General features: G+C 33.6%; 1 protein-coding gene across 1 annotated transcript in view; it reads left to right on the forward strand.

Annotated features, from left to right (window-relative positions):
* LOC106104401 (semaphorin-2A) overlaps positions 1-23,350 on the forward strand; it is a 92,869-nt gene that overhangs the window by 36,340 nt on the left and 33,179 nt on the right. The window contains exons 3-5 of the mRNA XM_013284446.1: positions 19,983-20,070; positions 20,429-20,480; positions 20,853-20,915. Coding sequence (XP_013139900.1) covers positions 19,983-20,070; positions 20,429-20,480; positions 20,853-20,915 — 203 coding nt within the window. The remainder of the gene's footprint in view (positions 1-19,982; positions 20,071-20,428; positions 20,481-20,852; positions 20,916-23,350) is intronic.

Consider the following 23,350-nt stretch of genomic DNA (forward strand, 5'->3'; position numbering starts at 1 on the left):
TCACATTCATTCAATAATGCTTACAGTTTTATCTGGATCTGGAAAATATTGAATAGGAGGTCACGTGACCAATACCTGATACGAAGAGAAAAAAATGTTCGATTAGTTTTGTACACAGTTTTTTTATACATACAAGCTATGCCCTTTAAATCCCGACAATAATTTCCCTCGGGAGTTGACTGTGGCCTTTGACAGGGGTTGTTGTGGACGGCGGGGGTAACTGGGCCCAAGAACTCACCTAGGGTACTTCTCAGGGGTCACTTCTACCCTTTCATTGTTCCTTAATGTTTATGGTCAACGAAAGGGCACAGCAAAAGGTCAAAACTTAAGACAAAGGTCCAGGGTGAAATTAAATTCGTGTCTCTTAATGGGTATCTACGAGAACTAATAGTTACTTTTAATTGTTAAAAACCTTTTTGTCTATGAAATTTTCAATACACAACAGAACAATCATAACATCATTTCATAATATTAGTAAAGTATTTAAAAATATATTTATGACTTCGTCAAATTTAACTTTTCTTATACATTTTTAGAAAGCAAACTTTGAATCTTAAATCTCAGCTCGATAAACATCATAGTACATTTTAAATGTACTAAACTATTTTTTTATTTTTCTATCCACAATAAAAAGCCTGTTACTTAGTCTTAAGTATATTTCCATCTACATTAAAAATTAATACCGACGTGTTACCAACAAACCGTATCAAATAAGTTATTAATGCACTTTTATATTTTAACCATGGAATCTAAAACAAAGGTGCCCCAAAGGATCCGTCGTGAGTCTTTGTAGCGGTCGGCGAGCACGGAGCCAATATTTCCTTGCATATGAAATGCAAATACAATTTAAAAGTTTGCATATTTTCTCAACGCGACTAAGAACTCGCGCCTACGAAGCACATTTATACACTTAAGTTAGTTTACTCTGCGCATATTCACACATTTTCATTCTGTTATTACTATTTTTGTTTGTCGTATTATTTTTGGAGTTAAAAAAGATATATTTGATCTATATCTCTGATAGAAGAAAGATTATTGTCACCATTATCAAACTACTTTTAGTGGTTAGAAAGTCATCTTAAATTAGTATAACAACAAAGTAATTACGACCTAAATGACATTAACTGTAGGATTTAAAATTTCATGCATTCAAATATACATTGTGAAGTTTTTTCATAACCTCTCTTAAGTTTACAGCAGTAACTTTATGATTTTCTCAAAGGATACTCGTGCCTGGTTAATTAATACCCTTAGTCGCCTCTCACGACACCCGCGGAACTAGACCACGGCTAAAATTAATTAACAAATTATATTTCCACATCCGGCTTTTACGATAGTTAGAGAACTGTAATAGCTACCTTAATATTTGATTACAAAGATCACATAACACAAATATACTAAAGTGACCCTACAACCAACACCATTGAATATAATTTGGGTTTCCACTAGCCGCGATCTGTAAGCCGTCATTCGCACAGGCGATTTTTTAACGCTCTCGCTCATACAAACACTTTAAATTCACTCTTGTTACGTTCACCCAGTGCTCAAAATTTAAAACTGCAATATTTTGTTCCATTTCAACGTTTTGTCGCGCGCTATAAACGCATCGTGTGAATTGGGGCTTAGGCTTCTCATGCTGTTATGCAAAACGTACCTTAATTCGTTTCCCTCGTGCAGTTTTCGGAATTCACATTTAAATGTAATTAACCACGTGCTAAAGGAACGTGATGAAGTCACTGTTCTGAAAATAAATTTTTAGAAGCCCAGTTAAATCTGCTAATCCCTATCACATGCGATTCAGGCTGACTAAACTCGTGTTATAAAACTAGTTAAAGCCTAATCTGTCCATTAGTACTAACTCAGAGTTAAAATATTACCTCACCTTGATCTTCCATTAAAATAAATTTAAGAAAACAGCAGTGTCTTTTAATAATTGAATGATAAGTTAAGGACATCTTAAATCAGTGTTTTAAAGCCAACTTGAGCATCTTTCAAATGCACAAACGGCTAAAGAAATAGCAGTGATTCTAGAAATTTAAACCCCTAGTTATTATAACGTAAAGTGTCTATTCAGTGTTACAATATTAATATTCGCACAGCGTCAAAGAATAAGCTTCGCCCGATGTAAAACAAACTTCTTTGGAACGAAGCATAAAATAAGGATTCATAATTCAAATGGAAAAAACTTTCCCGGGCTCGGTAATTTTTCCCATCTTACGGCGAGTTTCGCCCGAGGGGTCGCGAGCCTTGGCTCGAGGAAATCTAAGAGAGGTTTTACATTTTTAGCCTTTCGCCGTGTCCTCCTCTTCACTTTATATCGTCTTTTGATTACTCTCTCAACAAGTTATGCATATTGTAAGAGTCTTTGGTGTCGTCGGTTAGAAGAATTTTCGGCGTCTCTTTTATACGGCGTCTTTTCGGAGTTGATATCTCATTTTTCATACCCTTTTAGCTGCGAGATTTCTTTATTATGTATGTGTTTGGTATATGGGCCATGTTTGTTTTCATCACTTGAATTAAATTTACATACGACCTCTTAAACATTTTCGTAAAATTTGTACAATTGTAATATACTAGATTTTGCCCGCGACTCCGTCCGCGTGAAATTTAAGAAAAATAATAGAGAAATGAAAAAATATATTCCACACTAGCTGTTGCTCGCCATTTCGCCCACGTGAAATTAATAAATATAGCCTATGTTACTCGCAGATAAATTACCTTTCTAACGGTGTAAGAATTTTTAAAATCAATTCAGTAGTTTTTGAGTAATTTCAATACAAATGAAAATACGATTTTTTCCCCTTTTCTAATATTAGTATAGATCTAACGTATTTCTAAATCTGGTACAACGCGTTAATTCCTTTTAAGTCCAGAGAACCACCCTAATTGTTATCAGGCAAAGCGACCCTCGGCCTTTCTAATGCTACTAATGTGTTTTGGGACATTCTGCAGCTTGCCCTTGGCCATTTTTCTGTTTGTGTTGGTACAATGCAATTTCCCTCCGACCCCAGTCCCAGTAACTGCATTATACGGGAATATGTTCTCAATTCGTATAGTCCAGACACCGCCTGTGTAGTGATAAAGCGAGACCAATTCAATAAACATATTCTATGATTTACTATTATTACTAGCATATAAAATATAGTAACAGATGAAGATATTATAAGAGCTTTAGTTCCGAAAATAGAAACTGAAAGCAAAATTATAAAGTTAATCTCACACACATATATAAAACACATAAAGAGGAAAAGAAAAACATGTAATATAGTTTTCATTTTAATTTCACTTGTTAAAATTAATAAATAATAGTTAATTTTCTTTTTGTTTCTTACCAAAAATGTATCACTTTGTAAGGGAAGTTCTTTGCTACTTAAAAACAGGAATCCTAGTTAATTCGTCAAGGCAACACTGAATTATGTAATTAACATTAGTGTGCAATAAAAATATTCTTATTCTAATCTAAAATGTAATATAGTGGGTTCTTTGAAAAACTATTTTCTCTTGTTATATTTCGTTAAAGTGATTAAAATGTTCTCAGAAAAGAAAACATTTCATCTCGGTATTCCTGAAACATTTTACCTTCATTGTATTTACGTTTATTTATCTTCAATCAATGAGATAACAAGAATATTAAATTCGTAGAATCGTCCTCTAAAGTAGGTTATTAGAAAAATATTCGAGAGAGAAAATGTGATAAAAATTCCCGTTATTTATACAGGGAAAGATAAAAGAAAAATATCCGTAAATAAGAAATCCTATTAAATTTAATGACGAATTTTAGGGTATTACGTTTGACGAATCTCTAATGTAGTAAATTACATCTAAGTGTTTTAAATGGTTATGAACACTCAAACTATTGTAGAAAATATCTTTATAACCTCAGATAATAAATCATTTTAGAATAAGTCGATAAAAGCGCAATTTTAAAATTCTTCGAAACAAATCAAAAGCTAGTAAATAAAGCAAACAAAACACTCGGCTCAGCGGCAATAAAACAGTGCCCCATAAACGTAGCAAGGCGGTAAATTAGATTTTATTTTATTTCTTAAACAATTTGCGGCCCGGCGCAGACAAAGGGCTCATAGGTTCGATACCGTGGTCAGCAATTCAAAGGTTTATGCGGGTTCGTTTATTACTTACCTACGAACGCGTGCTGCGCCAAATCCACTCCTTATTAATCTCGATAATAAAATTATTGCTTCGACCTTACCTTCGTTTAATTCGAACCGAAATGCTTAAGACATTTATGACTTTTATTCATACGACTGACTCACTTATGGCTATTAAAATGTTTTATTGTGACGAGACGAGGACTTTCAACTCTTCATCTAATATTACATTGGACTTCAAAGAACTTGTTATATTAATAATCTTGTTAGTTTGTGCTATCTGCAAACAGTATTTATTAACGGTACACTGCCCATCCAGAAGAGTCTCTATAGCAATACATACACACCATAACGATGTTAAAAAATCGTTGCATAACAAAATGGCATAATTGACTTTAAAGAGAAAAGTTAATCAAAATAAAAACATCGATGTCGATAATTTTTTTAAAGTTATGCGCCCATCACTACTAGGGTACAGCAGCGGTAAGTTCGCACTGACCACTCGGACCCCAATCGCCGGCCCATTGTCCAGCATGTTCTTGTTCACATTAAAACGCAGTTAACCGTTCTTTATTGTTTTATCCGCTCGCCCCGCGGACCGCGCCAATAAATGTCCTCGCCTCCTGGGAATTGTGCTACGATATAGATTTTGTTAGACTTCGTAATTAAAGTCCCCTTTATAATCCCGAATTTGCTGCATATTATCCGAAAATTTAATTGAATACAAAAGAGTTTGCGAAAATTGAAAAAAAAAGAACTCTACAAAACAATGATAGAGATTCATCAAACAATTTAAACAAAAGCAGGCGCATACCTTTGAGTAAATTATCGCACAACTGTTTGCGATTGTCGATTGTTTCACAGCTAATTCAACTATTTAGTTGCACAACTAAAACACCAATAATGTGCACACCTCCATATAAGCTCAAAGAAATAAAAGCGAGACTTAACAATTGTGCGATAGTTTAGTTTCAGGTGTGCGCACACTCTACAACTACAACATGTCGGTTTATAAACAAAGTGTAAATAATACCACAAAGCCATTAGACAGGCTGTGATTTAGAGGAACAGTGTTATAAAAGATTCAGGGGCCAAAACGGGGAAAACACGAAATCAGATTGTCTCGAAATCACACGAGTGACGTTGTACCACGGGGCCGAGCATTTATAATTCAGCGCAAGCCGGGGATAGGATACTGGATACTTTCTCAACGCGCGCTTCTAAACTATATACGATTTAACTATTTCTACTACACAGTAAATAACCTAAAACAACGATAGTATTAACTAAAATGTTCACTATACATTTATCAAAAAAAGCATTTAATATTGGCTCACGAAACTCATAACAACAATTGAAATTTCATAAAAATTGCTACTAAGATATTTAAAGAAATAAGTAATTAACTCGTTAAACGTAAAAGTTAACTTGTAATTGGAAAATCATCTATATAGTCAGTCCAGTTGTAACGGCTCACGGAATTGGCACCACGTTCACACGCCAGTAATTATCGACGGAAAAGTTTTCCGCATCCGAATAAAGGTTTCTGCCATTACCAACGGAAGGGAGGACGCTGGGAACCAAGTCTACGATGCTCATTCGATTCCAACTTTGGGAATTAACGTATCTCAGCTTTTATGTGGAAAGCATTTGAGAGTTAGTAACCTATAGATCATATTTAGTGCCCCAGTGCGGTTGCCTTCATAAAATATTATCATCTAATGAAACTACTTACTCGTTGGAAACTTATTTTATTGTTCGGATAAGTTTTAATCTTTTTAGACAAAGAAATTGCTACAGTAAACTTAATATTGTTTGGCTTTGCAAGAAGTGTAAAAAAAATTGTATAGGCTACTGAATAAGAAACGTATAAGACATACAAATATACGAAGCTAGTTTTGAACTATGTATAATGTTTTTAAATTGTACATTGATGGTTTAATAACAGTGATGAAATACTAGTAATAATATTCCGTACATACTAAAACACTAAGTAGCCGTTCCATCCCCTACGCAAAGCAAACTTTTCCTAATTAATTGTAAGATTTTAATCATGGTACTGGCGTAACAAAATTATTATGGACCGTTTAATTTCCTTGCCCCAACGCCCTACGGCATCTTATTGCGCTAATGCGTTATAGCAAAATTTTAATCAAGGGAGTGTGGAAATTATTAAATTATGCAGGCTGTCGTATGCACTCGATGATTATAAATCTTTAGCCTCAGTGCCTACGGTGGTAATTTACAATAGAACAATAACTCGGAGCTTGCAGCGTTTAATGTCTTATATAGGTAATGCTTTTAACTACTGTCTGGCTCACGGGACGGTCTTATACAAGCAAGAACATTAATTATAACAAAGTCATAGTTGTTAAATATACGAGCTCGTAAGAAACTTAATATTGTTGCATTTACGAGTGAAGCTTTTTTAAACAAAATAAATTACGTTTATTTATTCATATGGTTAACAATTCCGTTAACATTTTTGCTATTCCTTTCATTAAAAAAATAAATATTCTAAGATCTTAGATATGAAGAAATTAATATTTAACAAAATCTAGCTTTAATATTTTATATCCTACAATCAAAGTTTATGTACTAAACAAAACTTGTATCTCAGTCAGGAATAAATAAAGCAAGATTAAGCTGAAATTCTTGTAGAATGAATTGCGTCGAATCTTACTTCAGTCGGGGCTGAGATCAAATAATTTTGTGGAAATGAACCCGAAGCATATTTAATTAACCCCAACCTCCCCCTAAACTGCACAACAATTCCCCGTTTAAACAACATTAGCATTCGTCAGGAATTTAATTCGCGCCCAATGAAAAATATTTATTTACCCGTTTAATTAATTCTATTGTACCTTTTCATATATGCTTGTTAGCGAATGAGAAAGTAATTAATTTTTATTGGGTTTTCTTTTCGCTAGAGAAGTTTTAATTACAGCGTTATAGGAGGTGCGCGCTGCCTGTTTTTACGAAGCGCATCTAATACAAATTGCTTGTTATTTATTAGCCTTGTAAATTTGCTGATTCCAAAAGCCTTAATTACTAGAGTATTCTTTACCTTGTCAATGATAACGTGAATTAACACTGCCATTTGTTTTTAATAGTAATAATCATAACACTTAGCATATCTGTGTCCTTCACTATTCAAACATATTTAATTTCCAACTGGATGCAAATATTACGCTATCGAACTAATAAGAATCTATTGTGCGTTGTATTATTTAAGTCATTCCCAATATAAGCGAATCAAACATTAAACATTACCGACTTCCTGAGGTTCACTAAATAAATAAATCGAGCAAATGAAAAACATCCACGTCCCGCTTAGATCGAACGGTGAGAATTGGAAGGAGGAATAATAAATATGCATAGCGCGTCTATGCCACATCCTCTGTGATTAGTCGTAGGGGGCACGCGCGGGGGCACGCGGAGGCACCGGTGATACGGATAGGTGAGTGATAGCAAGGGGGCACGGGAACTAAGGAGGGCGCCGGCTAATAACGCTACGTGTCTCTCTCCATTGTATCGGCGAATTTTCTTGGATATTGCCAATATAGGGTGTTCACGTGTGCGCGCACTTTTGTTTCTATCATTGCGCGTCACACACGACTGCCTTTAATAATATTGTCTCTGCTAAAGCAATATTATTTGCAATTCCGAAATATAGTCACGTCACGCGCCTTTATGTAATAAAACCAACTGTATATGATTACAAACTATTAGGGATGTCTATGATTTTGTTATAAAATACATGTACATTATGTACTTCAACTTCTAACATTTGGCAGGTTGTATATATTTACAACTTTTAGTTCCAGTTATAAATATTTAATACACCTAGACTAGGTAACTGATATAAATGCTTTTACCGATACCGTATTAAGATGTTCCTATAAATAAATCAGTCGAACAGGGAACTAGGTAATAAAAGAATGGCTCCCAAGACAGAGATGAACTCCCCGCCTATACATACATATGAACTAAGTTTTATTTCTAATCTTGATCGAGACATAGGTAGAAAAGGCACGCGAAAGTTAGAATCCTCTGTTACAAAACTATCAATACAATAATTATCTATGGACAAGATACAAAGCTATTTACTTTGGCCAAAGGCGTTTTAATTTACACCTCATTAGTTAAAAAAACGCTAAAATTTGAATTATGGGGTTCATGACTTTGAAAGAATAGTTAATTTACTTTGTACAAAAATCATAAAATGGGTTTTGTCCTCTTGTATTTCAGTACGAAGTTTTTATGTCATTATTAAATAAAATGTCATATATTTAATATAGCTGCTACTAGTAATGTTAACTTTTTGCGATATCACAAACATGGGGTTGCCAGGTAACGGCCGAGTGACGGTCGTCGTAAAATCCCTTTTACAATTATTGCCAGTGTATGATAAGGCATGCGATACTATTCGAACAATAAAGCTGACCTACTACCTTATCTGAGATCATATGTAAGATGTCATATTATTTCATAGCTGTATTAACTAATTTTATTAAGCATGTGTACATTAATTTCCTATTTATGTGCCGATAAAGTTTTGTCCCGATTACGTATTAGAAAAAACAGTAGAATAATTTGTTTAAATATGTTTATATATTCTTTTGCAGTTAAAAATTTTGAGAGACAAATTACTGTGTAAATTCAGTAATGAATAAACTTGGATGTATCCATGTTACACATAGTAAGTTTCCCCAACAAACCACAGTATCGAGATTAAGGCCTGATTCACCTCTAGTGGTTATATTTATTGTTATTACTGTCCGATTGCGCGCGAGGCGTCGCCGTTATCGAATTAGGAAGCCGACACAGTCCTAAACAAATTTCAATTTCCAATTATGAGGCAGTAGGAGTGGTCCGGTCCTCCCTCAGGGGCCTGTGACTTATTGCGAAGGTACCGCCAAACGAGCGACGGAGACGGGATGGTGACTCCATAACATATTCAAAATAATGGTTCGTTGCGTAGACAACGCTGTGATTGAATCCACCCTCTAGAGATACAGCTATGAAGTTCTGTTATCGACTGTCCTTATCAAATATTGATATAAGCAAAATGTATTCCAAGAAATTTGAAACCTGTAACTATTAGAGCATGCGCATACCTGAAACTAAAATATCGCACAGTAATTGTCTCGCTTTGATTCCTGAGCTTATATGGAGGTACGCACACTACGCGACTTTTAGTTGTCCAACTAAACAGCTGAACAGGCTGCAAAACAATCTACAATCGCACAACAGTTGTGCGATAGTTTAGTTCAAAGGTGTTCGCCCGCTCTTAATATTATCATCAAGTTAAAATACATAATTTTATAATCGACGGAATATTGACGATTGAAATACAAAAGTTTAAAATCTTCGTTCCTATTGATTTTATAGCAATAGAAAAATGTGAACCGACCTTAGATTCCCCATACTTTTTCCAAATCAATGAACATAAATTGCAATAGGATTCCACTCAGTAAATGCTCCCAAATATTTCTTTCAAACCGTGTCACTATCTTAGGGTAAAAAAGGTGCAAAGATTTACCTGAACCCTTACATGTAAAAATATGTCGACATTAAAATATTTATTTTTCAATAAACCAACGAGGGGAAGATCTTTGCAATCTTTGGACTCTGATTTCCTACTTCCAGTCAAATAGTTATAATCCTCTTCAAACATTAAATAAGCCATTAAAGCTATTAACACTATAGTATTAAGGTTGAAATTATAAATAACTCATGTCTTAATTTTCTGTAAAACTGTGTAATGATTTCTTTTCGTAGTACTTTATTGAGAAGTAGAAAATCGGCAGAGGCGTCACTCGATCGGAAGACGGGATCGCTTGATTGAAGTTTACTCAATTCGCTGCGTTTGCTTAACATTTTATGGAAATTATTTCGGAACGCGAGGCGCCGTGTAATTTTATTTGTACAAAGAGAAACTCATCTAACATGATTCTGTTCAAATTTTACATATTACACATATTAACACCGTTTATTTGACGTTTGATTTTAAAAATTCTGTATTTATACGTTCATAACAAAGGTAAGGCTTGTGTTTCAATAGCGGAGACCTTAATCTCACGTCCTTCCATAACAAACATCCGTAGCAGCGTCAATAAGAATTGAACAATAGTCATAACACAATATGAGACCTGTAGACATTCAAGCCGGCAATAAGGTGGATATACAATAACAAACGCGGCGATGCCTCAGCGGCAAGACAAACAGGTTTCAATATCAGAAATATCGACAGCCGCTGAAGCCATCACAGCGGTGAGATAAGGGCGGGTGCGCACGTGCCGCCGCTGCCTTGTCGCCGATTACCTCGCGCGATTGCTATCAACCTTTCTCTGTCGTACTCTGATTCACTTTCAGCCTTTATTTGCTTCCCACAATCTATACACTAGTTTTGAAATTATTCCACGTCTAGTATTTAAATTTCTCCTACGTTATCAAAAAAGTACCTTGTGTACTGCAACTCAAGTGGGATAGTTCCCAACCGTCACCCCGCTTTGTCCCCACGTGAGGACAGATGAGCAAATAAAGTTTTATCCGTCTCACCTTTTGCGACGAGGGAAGTGTTGGAACTTATTTTATTTCGTAACGGTTCCATGTATCACCTTATTGGTTATATTGGGATTAAAAGGTGGGACGGATGAAACTTTTTATTTTGAATTGTCCCCATGTGGCGACAGATCGGGGTGACGGTTGGAAATAATGCCTCAAATGAATGTTTCTGTTGGTAACTGTTCCAAAGTAAGTCTATTAACTATCAATGTCTAGTTCTCAAAGTCTTTAGTTTTAATCGCGAACAGATCAATAATTTTAGACGATGCTTGATCATTTAATAACGTTTCAATGAATCCAAATGGAACCATTTTCAGTTCACTCAAACGGCGCGCGAACGTAAGATAAAGTTTCCGAATTTCTACGACCCACCAGATTGTGAGAGATCGGGAGACATTAAAAGTTATTAGGCGATAAAGTTAGTAACGTAAGTAGCGCCTTCGCAGGGAATTATTTATTATCGGCCCTCGTGCAAATCACTTTTATCTCTTCTCGTCTCATTTTTATTTGACTCTGGTATCAACTAAATAATTTAAATCGTTTATTTAAAAACTGACTAATCACGAATTTCCACGAAAACGTGTCTTCTCGCTCATACTTTCTAAAATAAATAGAGATAACAATATATTTATTTGAAAAAATAGGCTTATGATGGGCTGAAAAACGTTAAACACCCGAATCAATTATGTTATTACCGCTTCAAAAGTACATAAATGCATACACAATTTAATCGAGCTTTTTTAATTATTTCAAATTTAAAATGCAATATTAACACGGACAAAATGTAATTGCATTGCAAGAGTGTTGCGTTAAACAACATTAAAATGCCTTTAATGTAAATATGTGCGCGCTCATCGGATTTCGTAGCCGCGTTCCCGTCGAGTGCAATCAAAATAAATATCTCATTTGACTTTATAATGCGAAATGCTTTTTTTCAATTCACTATTAAAACACACTTTTATCGCTAATTTGTAAACGTAGTGTTAATATGTACTTTTCTCTACTATTCATTATTAACTACTCTCAAAGGTAGTGTTTTTATGTATTTTCAAGCTACGTTGTGTTCATAACTATTCAGGATCCCCATAGAAATGTAAGATTATCTATATCTATATTAACATTGTAAAGAGGAAAGATTTGTATTTATGTATGTATTGAAATAACTCAAGAACTACTAAAAATTCTTTCACCGTCAAAAAGGTAATTTATCTGTGAATAATTTAGGCTACATTTTTAATTTCACGCTGATGAAGTCGCGAACAACAGCTATAAATTATATCATATAAGTAATTCTATAAATTATAGCAAAGAATAAACTGGTTTTGATTATACAACTGGAGCATTAGAAAAAAAGAAATTTGCCGGGGATTCAAAGGCAAATGTTAGAAACATAATACCATTCGGTATTGAAACAATGTCACATTATAAGGAAATAAGACAATACGAGTTACGAAATACGTCTCCTCGATTATAGGGGAAACTCAACACACGAAATGTTTATAGACAAGCGGGGGTTACGGGCGTAATAAAATTTTATACACTTTAATATTTTGTCGAAGAGATGAGGCGTATGTGAAATAAACGCGATGAATTTACCGCTTCATTGTACTGAGAATTTTTGTTTATCCTATTAGAGGAAAATTAAAAAATTAATTCAAAACTTACGGCAAGCTTAATATAATGTTTTCGTTGCCTTTTATTTCTGAAGATTTTCATATAAGAATCTAGTAATAAAAATGAAAAAAGAGAATTAATTGTTACACATTTAAAAATGAGTGGACATAAGAGATCATTTTTAAATCTTCCAAAGTTTAAAAACACCTAAACCTATCTTGTTTATAAAACTGCGTCCCGGTGTAGGCAACATTAACAATCAATGACAACGTCGTTAGGAAAATGCAAATTGTTCAGTGAAGCGAAGCACTTGAACTAAATACTTAAAAGCTTCAAGAAAATTAATCCCGAGACAGCGACGTGTTGCGTAAAGCGGGTCCTCAGCATCCGAAGCGACTCAAACAACGACACTCCGCTTCCTTGTTATATAATTTTATGTAAACAAAATTCACATTAGGAACGCTTCTTTATTGAGAGCGGTCCGTGTCTTGACATATTTTATTATAAATTTATCGTTTTTATTTAATTTTTAATGGACGTATTTTTTTTCAATTGATTATAAATTCACAGAGATCCCTTTAGAACGTAGGCTACAGATATTAAAATTAAAGCAAGTAGAATGTTTACCTTATAATTATTAAATATAATATAATAATTATGGGTATTATAAATATCGGTTAATATGGTAATCGATCGCTATCACTGGAATTAGAAACGTGAGATGAGTTACACATCTGATATTAATCCTATCGTGTCCGATATCAAATGGTCTATAAGCTACACAGATTATAAATTCCATTAAAAAGCTTATGTTTGTGATGCTTATGATTAAAAGATCGTTTTGCTTTTTTTTGTTCCAAGAATGTGAATGTACACATATTGTGCCTAAAACTAATATTCAATTCTGTATCAATTCAAGGATCGCATTTTAAAAAAAACATCTTTATAAGTGGTACCATTCGAGAAAAACGATTCGCACACCGCAAGCCGTTTCCCAAACTAATACTATACCAACCTAATAAAGGATCTAAAGTTTCAAGAGAGCATTTGGTAAAAATACGGTGTCGCGAAAGTTTTCTTTATTAGTTTCCCCCCTTTAATTCGACCAGGCGTGCCCAAATGTCTTTATGGGGAATTTTCAATCTGAGTCTGGGTGGAAGCCAATAAGAAAATCAAGTATTTGTTCCTTGATTCCGGCATTTGGAGGGGAGTCTCGATTCTTTACGACATCTTTTACGATTGGAGGTGCATTCGGAATTAGCCTGCGCTACCGGGGAAAGCCTTTCCGTGTCTACGTAGATGAATGGTAAAAGGATTACAATGACTAACAGATATTCCGCCAGCCGAGAAAATCGAACTTTTTATTATATAACCCATAAAATAAACATTAGGATTTTATACCCCTTCGTTTGTAGCACTAAAATTGGATCGAAGGATTTAACGCTTGACTCGAAACCGTAATATAACTTTTAAAGACAATGAAGTGGATAATAGAACTGGATTTTACGTCTAAATATAAACTAATAAAAGAGGAGTAAACTTTTTGATCACGTCTTTACGGGATACAAAATTCCGTCCTTGATGCAAGTTGACTTTGTACTTGGACTTTGTATTAACAACAATGTTAATATTTTCTGAATTTATGTCTTAATGTAACATAGTTTTTTTTTTATAATAAGATATTTTGATAACCTAAAATCTCTCTAATTTAGGCAACAATAGTATCAAGACATCGTTACGTAGTAACATAATTTCTTTATAGTTTTATGTTAAATCATCCATACACGAACATTTACTATTAAATAAACATCAAATAACATAATAAAGAAGAGTAATAATAGACTGAACTTTAATATACCATGTTCCTTAAACTTTTACAATCAAATATTATAACGCCATAACGTACGTTAGCATGAAATGTAAATTATAGTCGTAGCACAAAGTTTGCACGAAGACATGTTACGACATGCGTATCACGGAACGTGTACTGAATTTATAAACTTAACTTCATAAGCATTTAATGGCGGAATTTGGGTAATCTGTCAGTTTCCCTTACCCTGACACGCGTAGTGTCAAACAAATGTACCTCCAGACACTTGTCTCTCTAATTAATTGAGTCGCATTCCCTGCGAAGGTGTAGGCGGCTATTTATTCTAATGACGCCAATTACTTTATACGTTGAAAGCTGAAACCGGCAACTATTATTTATTACTATAATGTGGGCTATTCATTTAACTCATCGTACAGGACATGCAATTTAAATTCTATGTCAAACATATTTATTAACATGCTATTGTTCGAAAACATGTTATTTTATTTATCACTAGCTGTACCCGTGCGACTTTATCCGCATAAAATTATGATATATTTTGTTGTTTACATGTGTCAAATTATCAATTGCAAATGTCAAAATGACATGATATTATGACAAACCATGGGAACCTTGCTTCTTTGATGTTGGTAGAAACTTATGGTCTCTTTCCCACATTAGGGTTTTTATCAAAAATATTTATCCCTAAGTTTAATACCGTTAAAATTTATAGCCTAAAGCGTGAAGTAAGTATAGGGCTTTTTATTAAAAAAAAGAATTATTCAAAAATATGCTGTAATTGCCGACATCTTAGACAACAAAGAAGTGTGTGTTTACGCTTTATTATAATAGTATAGACTAATTATTATTACTTTGATGTAAATAGCTTTTTTTAAATTATTTAACAGATAATTAACTATCTTGAGGTTTGGAGGATATGCGGTAATATCTAAATATAGATGCCAACTTAAATTTTACCCATTAAAAATATGTATAAATGCCTTTCTCTACATTTTCAAATGAAACTTAAAACCTATGAATATAATTTACAAAAAAACTGATCCGATCAATTTACTAACAAGTGGAAATAATTCAAAGGTTAACAATATATTTACCTTTTAGTCTACACATCAAAACCCACACATGTCGTCGACTAACAATACGGAATAAACGACAAAGGCAAAATACTGACAAAAATATCGGATGCTATTACAAGGTATAAGCTTTCAATTCAATTATTTCGTTCACGTTCGTACATTGAACTGTTTCATTTGTAGTATTCCGGGTAATATTTAATTTAGAGTTGTTATTGTTGAGACATGCGGCATAGCGGCACGGAAGGCGAGTGAACACCCGCGGGGCGTGTTCCGAATTAATCCAATCCACGAAATAGGTATTACAGAAAGCTAATGGGGCAAAGTTTCCATGTAAGCCAATTGTGTGCCGTTAATCTAATCGGTGCCGTGTACAACGATATTTTGATATCGGCCCGACGGCAGCAATTGCCAAATGAAAAATGCGCGGATTTCCTGACTGCCTTGTAATCGCCTTGTAATCCATCAAACGTAACGATGCTGAGCGATTTGCTAAAGAAACGCTTTCAGCTAACGTCCTATTACTTATTGTCATGTTACACGCTTCGTCTATTAACGGGAAATTCCCAATACCTGCTATTGATTTTTTTTCATTAAAACTCAATGCGGAAACAACTCAGTGACTAACCGATTTAGACTGTCGACGATTGAATTCTTTGTCTGTTTGAACTTGTTATTTTTTTTTGGTTTGTTATAACGATGAGAGTAATAATAAAATTTTTGGTTGTAATTTTGTCAATTTAACATAGAATAGACTATGTCTATATATTAGACTTCCATAATGCAAAATTTTGAAAACTCTCTTTGGCATTTACTATTATTCTGCGAAGGAAATGTTAAGTTTGTAAATATTATATTATGGATACTATATTAACATAATGTTATAATAATTAAACTTATTAAAAGTATCAAAACATTCAAACGATACTAGTTGTTTGTTATAACTATCCTTGACCAAAATAACATCATGTGATAAAAATCTTATAAACGCCAGTGAGCTTATTATAACTTTGTTCCTCGTAGCTCCAGCTGTGAAGCTACACGTCACCCCCCTAGCCCCAACCTGCCCCCCACCCGTCCGATGTGACCGTGAGCTCATGCGATAAAACAATTACTCCAATCAAGTCCAGTTTGCCATACATAAATTCACAAACAGAAAGGCCCAATAATTCATTACGCATTTGACGCAAAAATAAAAACGAAAAAATAAAAAATTCAACCATATTTCTAGTGTACCGCAATAAATCACGTTAACAAGGAAAAGAATTAACACGTTCCGATATGAACAATAAAATTTAACATAATCCAACAATACGAAACGCATATAGAGCACGCTAAATATCGTAACTGTATAATCTAAGTACACGGTATTAATTACGCTGATTACATAGTAAAGAAAAAAATAAACAAATTAAAACAATAGGTCATAGTATAATCAGATCAATTGGCTGGTTGTCGTGTTCGGCCGGCTCGCGTGTCGGGTTAGGCTCACTAGAATCTTGATATGCCTTCCCCCACTAATTATAGCCTTACCTTACCTCAAACAAAATCCTAGGCAGCATTCTCTTGTGTGAAAATATGAACTAAACTTACCGTTTACGTAAAACAGCTTTACTTCTAACAGATTCTAGATTAACTTAGCTCGGCCGGTAAACTATAATCTTTTACTGACGTCATACATAATGTTCTTTCAATCATAATTTATTTTGATGTATAACATATTATGCCATTATTATGTAAAGCTTGCTGTTAACCGATACAAAACACTAATGAAGTTAGCGTACTCCTCTCTAAGAGGCTAGCAATGCGTCTGCAGTTCTTTTCAGGTGATGGATGTCAATGGGCATCGGTGACAATTTTGCATTAAGGGTCCCACTACTCCTTTACTCCATGTTCATATAAAAATAGTATTTTAGTATTATATTTTCCATTTATACAGAAGTTTAATTCCAATGTTGATAAGTCTTAACTTAGTATTTTAAAGGAAATGGGTCGTTTGTTTCCTATCGTAATTATTTTCACACACACAAGATTGAAGTTTGCAAAATGCATCACCGTTGAATATTTGATTCTGTAGATGTCAGAATAGACGACAGCGCCACTACGGCGACTGGTGCCTTAAATAAGACATTTTAGCGAATACCTCATCCCGAGAAAATATTCCAACTATTTTACACAGCCGAATAACTATTTTTTTTTTAATTTCTTTGCATTTTAAATTTGAAGTAAATTTTAATAATATAACTGAAAAAAAAAACAATACTGGTTACTTCAACATTTTCTAGTATAAAGTAAAAAAACATAGGAAAAGAAGTAAATAGATTAACTAATACTGCTTCGTAATTTAACACCATAAAAGAAAAAGAAATTTGGTACATGAAATTAAGTCTGTCTGGGATTTTGTTGTTCTTGTATTAGAAAAGTTAAAAAGTATATTATTAGAGTTCAACAACATATTGTATCGATTTAACGCAATTTCTATCCACATTCTGTTTCAGATGCGAGAACAAAATTTTAAATTAACACTCGTTTCTTTATTGAATACAAATGATACTAACTTTTTGTTCTGTCTCTAAAAATTTACTCAATTTGCAGTTTCATATTAAAATTAAATCATTATTTTAGAGTGAAGACATTTGGAAAAGTACTGTAAAATTAACAATTCTTTTTAACTAATTTCATTACGTATAAATGTATTTAAATGCTGTTTAATATTATTAAGATATTGGATAAAAGATCAGCTATTTAGTCGCACAAATCCAAAACTTAAAACGATTTAAAAATAAAACTCAACTGCAACGCAATTCTATACGAGTTTGCGAGGCACAGCTCGAAGCTTGCCTTGCATAGAGTAACAGACAGTGACGTCTGACTTCGTGAAAAATGCATTCTATATAGACGTGAGACGCCATGCAAATAGGGAACACATTGAAAAGTCTTTCGCGCGAACTCCGGCCCGCGCTGTCATACAAGACGTTTGCCTTCTAAAACTTGGTGGTACACAAACATCATAAAGGGGACCATTCACTAGAGTGCAGCGAAGTTCACACAGAAAAGAAATGAGATTAAGGATTATGTTTACGTACCGCTTTTTTGTTTTGTGTTACATAGAGAAGTTTGACTGCCTTAATTTTTCTGACTTTAATAATTGTACTGCATGTTGGATGTTTATATAGCAAAAGTCTTTTTATTATTATGTTGTCTTATCTTACAGCTATATTATTCAGTTAAAATAAATAAAAATTAATGTGATTTATAAACAATTTAACTGCGACACAGAGTATTGTAACGGTCCTTTAGTGAATATTTCTCATACAAATCTACATCACGGAACTTTAAGAATTGTATAAATTGAAAAAACTTAAAAACTACTGTTCTGATTTAAAAAATTCTTTCACCATTAAAAAGCTACGTTATCATGTTTTTATTATTTTTTAAATGCAGGCGGGCGACATTCCGAGTAACAACTAGTTCACCTATATGTGCGTTAACAAAAAACATTGTAAAACAAAAGTCTTTACAAGTACATCACGTATTTAACATGTTTAGCAGTCGGTTGTTTCGACATCGGTTCTCGAAGTTAGTGGTTATAAAACTAGCCGTCGGTTTTGTGCGTGACTCAATCCCGAAAGTTTCCCTTCCTGACTACAGACACCCGAAACAGTGGAACACGCAATTCTATACGTGAACACTTAGTAAATCCAAGGAAATTAAATACTTACTGTAAACCTATAATCTACATGTTCTATTGCTAAACATTTTATATGGAAATAGATAAAACTCCTTTTTTCAAAATCTGTTTTTGTTTTTTTTTTTTTGACGAAATATTGGAGGTATTTGGTAATTCATCCAAATGTTACTTTATGGTATACGTTGTAACTAGTATCTATTATAATAAGATAAAAATATATAATATATTGAAAAATAAACATAAAATGCCAACATTTTATAAACACCTATCGAATAACTTCGATACAGTACGACCATAGAAAACTCTTTGATATCTATTCTCAAATCTTTGTTCGCGAGCCTGGATCGTATGTAAGAGCCGGCGACCCCTTTTCAACGGCCCTTTGATCTGTGTCATGCTTACGAAAAATCTCCTTTATCCCATGTCAATATACAATTTATTAGTGAAAATATTTCATGATCGACTTACGTTTAATCCTGATTGACTCGCCGATACTGAGATCCCTTATCATGTAACAAATAGAATGTAAGATTCACTTTTTTTGTATAATAATTCCTATGTTTTTTAAGGTATTAGTTTAATGTTAGCCAAAAATTAGGCAGGAATGTGTAAAATGTGACTTTTCCTAAACATCATAGATCTTGGTATATTTCGGAACTAGCAATGTCATTTGAAAGTATCATATTTTGAACAATGCGACTGCATGTGGATGCCGCCATTTTTGTAATTCTATAAAAATCACGTGTGCTGATATAGCATGTAGTTTTATTTATTGATATTGGGCCATCAGCAAGATGATGTTATTATACGATTACTCGGTATTCTAGATTGTGAACAAAAAATATTAATTTTACAATTTAAATTGAAATCACTTGCTACGAGTGTCTACCCATAGCTAACTTAACTCTATTCACATCATTTACATAGTTATGAACGTGGAGAACTAAAGTGAGGAGGTTTATGCTTACTGGTAACCCTCAATGCTCGTTGGCGCCCCCTTGTCAATGTCAAAAAGATGCCACAAGATCTTTGTCCACCTATACGCCACCTGTAATACAAATATGGAAGTTTTAATTTCCTCTACTTTGTTTCAGATCATGTTCGAGAATTTACCTGCGGACCTCTTTACTACAGAACCTTCTTTATGGACTCGAAGCGAGATGCACTCTATGTTGGCGCTATGTAAGTAAAATAACCTTATTTAACAAAAAGGATAAGAGACGAAAACAAAAATTTTTTGGGACACATAATTGTAATTGGAATTTACAGACCATATTACCTTCACCGCTCTCCGTTGACGTCTTATTAAAAGAAATAAATTTATATTAGTGTATGAGTCAGGTACCGCCGTAACCGACAGTAGGGCGACCACGTTTCTAGCAATAAAACGATCGAGCATAAACATTTCATTATAATATCCACGCGACATTGTTACACGCCCATTTATATCATAAACTAAAGTTCTTAAATCGGTCTATCTTTGTAGTTCATTACAAATATGCTTGTTTTATGATTTGTATTAACGTGGCGTGTTTTTCAGGGACCGACTGTTTCGTCTGAACATGAACAACATTAGTTCATCACATTGCGATGTAAGTATAAAATCACATAATTCTACAAAAAACTATTGTTATGATAAACAAAATATCAAAGAATTAAAATCATGCATCATGAATGTAGATTGTGTCTAGCATTGGTTATTTTTGTATTCGATAATTCAATTTTAATGTTGAAAAAATGTATCTTGAAGTACCTACAAGTTTTTGACTATTTTTATCTCTGGCTCAGTTCTTTAGTTACCTTAATCATTTGCTTGTCTGATTGAATTTCAATACATTCAGTGACTCGTGTTATTTATTTGTAATATTCCACAAAAGTAATTAGTTGATATAGAGCGTTAATTTAATATTCACATTTAAGATAATTTAAAAAATATCAATGTGATTTTCATTATTCTTTTACAGAGAGATTCTATTAATTTGGAGCCCAGCAACGTCGCTCAATGCGTGTCAAAAGGCAAATCTGAGGTGAGTTAAATTTTACTCAATTTCTAAGTAAGAAATTAAGACTTTTTGATTTTTAAAATTATAAATAATTACTTACATACTCTCAACTGTGATTAATTTAACTTTAATAAAACAAACTATTAGTTCGAATTCAAATAAAAGACAAAATATTCTTAAAATACCTAATAATTATCGTTACATTGTCTAACAAAATTTAAAAGAAATACATAATAAACAGGGATGTTATAATAAATTTAAAAATGCCGGTTAAGTCTTCACAAACCAGTAGTGACATTTTACAATATTACTACTAAAAATGAATGCAAAATACGTGTCATAAATCATATATTGATTAAGAACAAAAGCTGTACGTTTAATTACGCCATTAAAACGCCATAAAACGGTGTCATATGGGGCAATAAATCATACGCACCACAGCAACAACGTACAAGACTTACCGCCCGTGCAGAATTGCATGCAACTAGCACTATTTCCATCAAGGGTTAATCCCATTTTTAACAGTGAACGGCGGGAAGCATATTTCATAGCGGGAAGCTCTAAGCCGTGCTTCACTCGCTATATTAAGGCCGTTAATTTTGATTTACAATCCCGCCGTAAAAGCAATATTTGTTTTATTTCCCGGTTACACTCCGTCTGAGAGATCGGTACGATTATTGCATTGCCTTCTATTCCGCGTTCCACTAATTCGATATTAGTTGCGGACCTTCCGATTCTATCCTTGAGTGCTTTCCTATTATTTATTGCGGGATTCTATTTCTTTGTGACAAAACGATGTTAGCTTTATCTTTTGTATTTGAAATAGCAAATGTAATTCTTTCTTTTAATACAAAATAGTTATAAGCTTGAGGGCTAAATGTCATTAGTGTATTTGAATATCGACGTATTAAGTTGGTTAACAAAAAACTCTTAGTCTAGTCGCGTCTATAATGCTATCGGTATAACAAAAGCAGTAAACAAATTAAATTTTCTGTCGTTTGCAGTACAGTCGCATATAATAAGAAAGACATAAACCTTACTCAAAATGGAATATCTCGTGCAAAGAGTACGTAACCTCTTTAAGTAAGTAATAAAACCTCTTTGATAGTCAACGAGGTGGCCACATAAAGCTATACTATACTCGAGCAATATCACAATTTAACCGCAACAAATGAACATCGTGGAAACGTCATTAAACCACGCAATAGTTTAAACTTACGCAATAGCTAACAATAACAGACCACATGCTACCCACCAGAACTCTTCCGATGTTAAAAAAGTAAATTCCTTTTATTAGTAAAAAGAGAGGCCATAAAAAATAAATATATCCGACTCTATCACCTCGATCGTAGAAAGGACGGCCACTCGTGAAAGCTATAATCAAAGTTTTCTCACTGTCGGCGAGTTTTCCTTTCTCTAAACATGATGTCGTTACACGAAAAAGGCTGGAAAACGCCGTCGGCGAAATTCAGAAAGACCGCCGCGGATTTGGCTTTCCTCTTGTTGTTTTAAGCTCACAGCTCTTTGTGACGCTATTAAAGAAAAAAACTGTAAGTAAATCGTAGAACTTTAGATTTTAAGAACCAGTAAAACAGTCGACTCTATTTAGAATTTTACCACATAAGGTAGCACTTTATACCGACTTTTCAAATGAGATAGGGCTCTTCGTTGTAAAGGTATTTCTCGTTAAAGAAGATTACTTTAGCACTTTGATGTTTCAACTGTATAATTTAATTGTTAAACATTAGATACATTGGAATATTAACAGAGATGTAAATTAGCTTCTTGAGTACGTAATAAGTGCCATTAAGGTAGAATACATCTGTAGTCCGGGACAAAAGTGTCGCGGTGGCAAAAAAGGCGAGAAAAGAAAATCCGATCGTAAATCTACTTACGTAAAGTGGCGAATAATTAACGAAATGGACCAATCGAAAGCATTAGTTCCGAGTGAAGTTATGCGAGCGCTCTCGGCTAAGTGCCGTTAAAAGTAACTTAGACGTGAGCTTGATTGTTCTTCTGCTTAATTCTGATTGTTTCTGAACAAAACAGTTCACGTCTACGCGATCGCCGAACGTTCCGAGTATATTAATCCGTTAATTACTTTAGAACAATCTCTCGCGAAGTTACCGCTGCGAGCTCGAATCAAAGAAACTGTGTCAGAACTTTTTATTAAGAAACAAAGAACCTTTTTCTTGTAATTATACTTTGCCTGTATAGAGTTAAAGGAAATTATTTTATTTTCGCAACTAGGTAGTTACTAACTAATAAGTTATTTTCGCTAACATTATTTTACTATGTAACAAACCAACATAATATGAAAAGAATAGATTAGATAACCTTTAATTAAAAAATACTTTTTAATAAAAAAAAAAAAACCGACTTCCAAACAAAATACACGAAAAACAAAACAAAATGCACTAAAAACAAAATAAAATACACCAAAAACAAAATATTCTCAA

Source organism: Papilio polytes, unplaced genomic scaffold, assembly GCF_000836215.1.
Source record: "Papilio polytes unplaced genomic scaffold, Ppol_1.0 DF823688.1, whole genome shotgun sequence".
NCBI classification, from domain to species: domain Eukaryota; kingdom Metazoa; phylum Arthropoda; class Insecta; order Lepidoptera; family Papilionidae; genus Papilio; species Papilio polytes.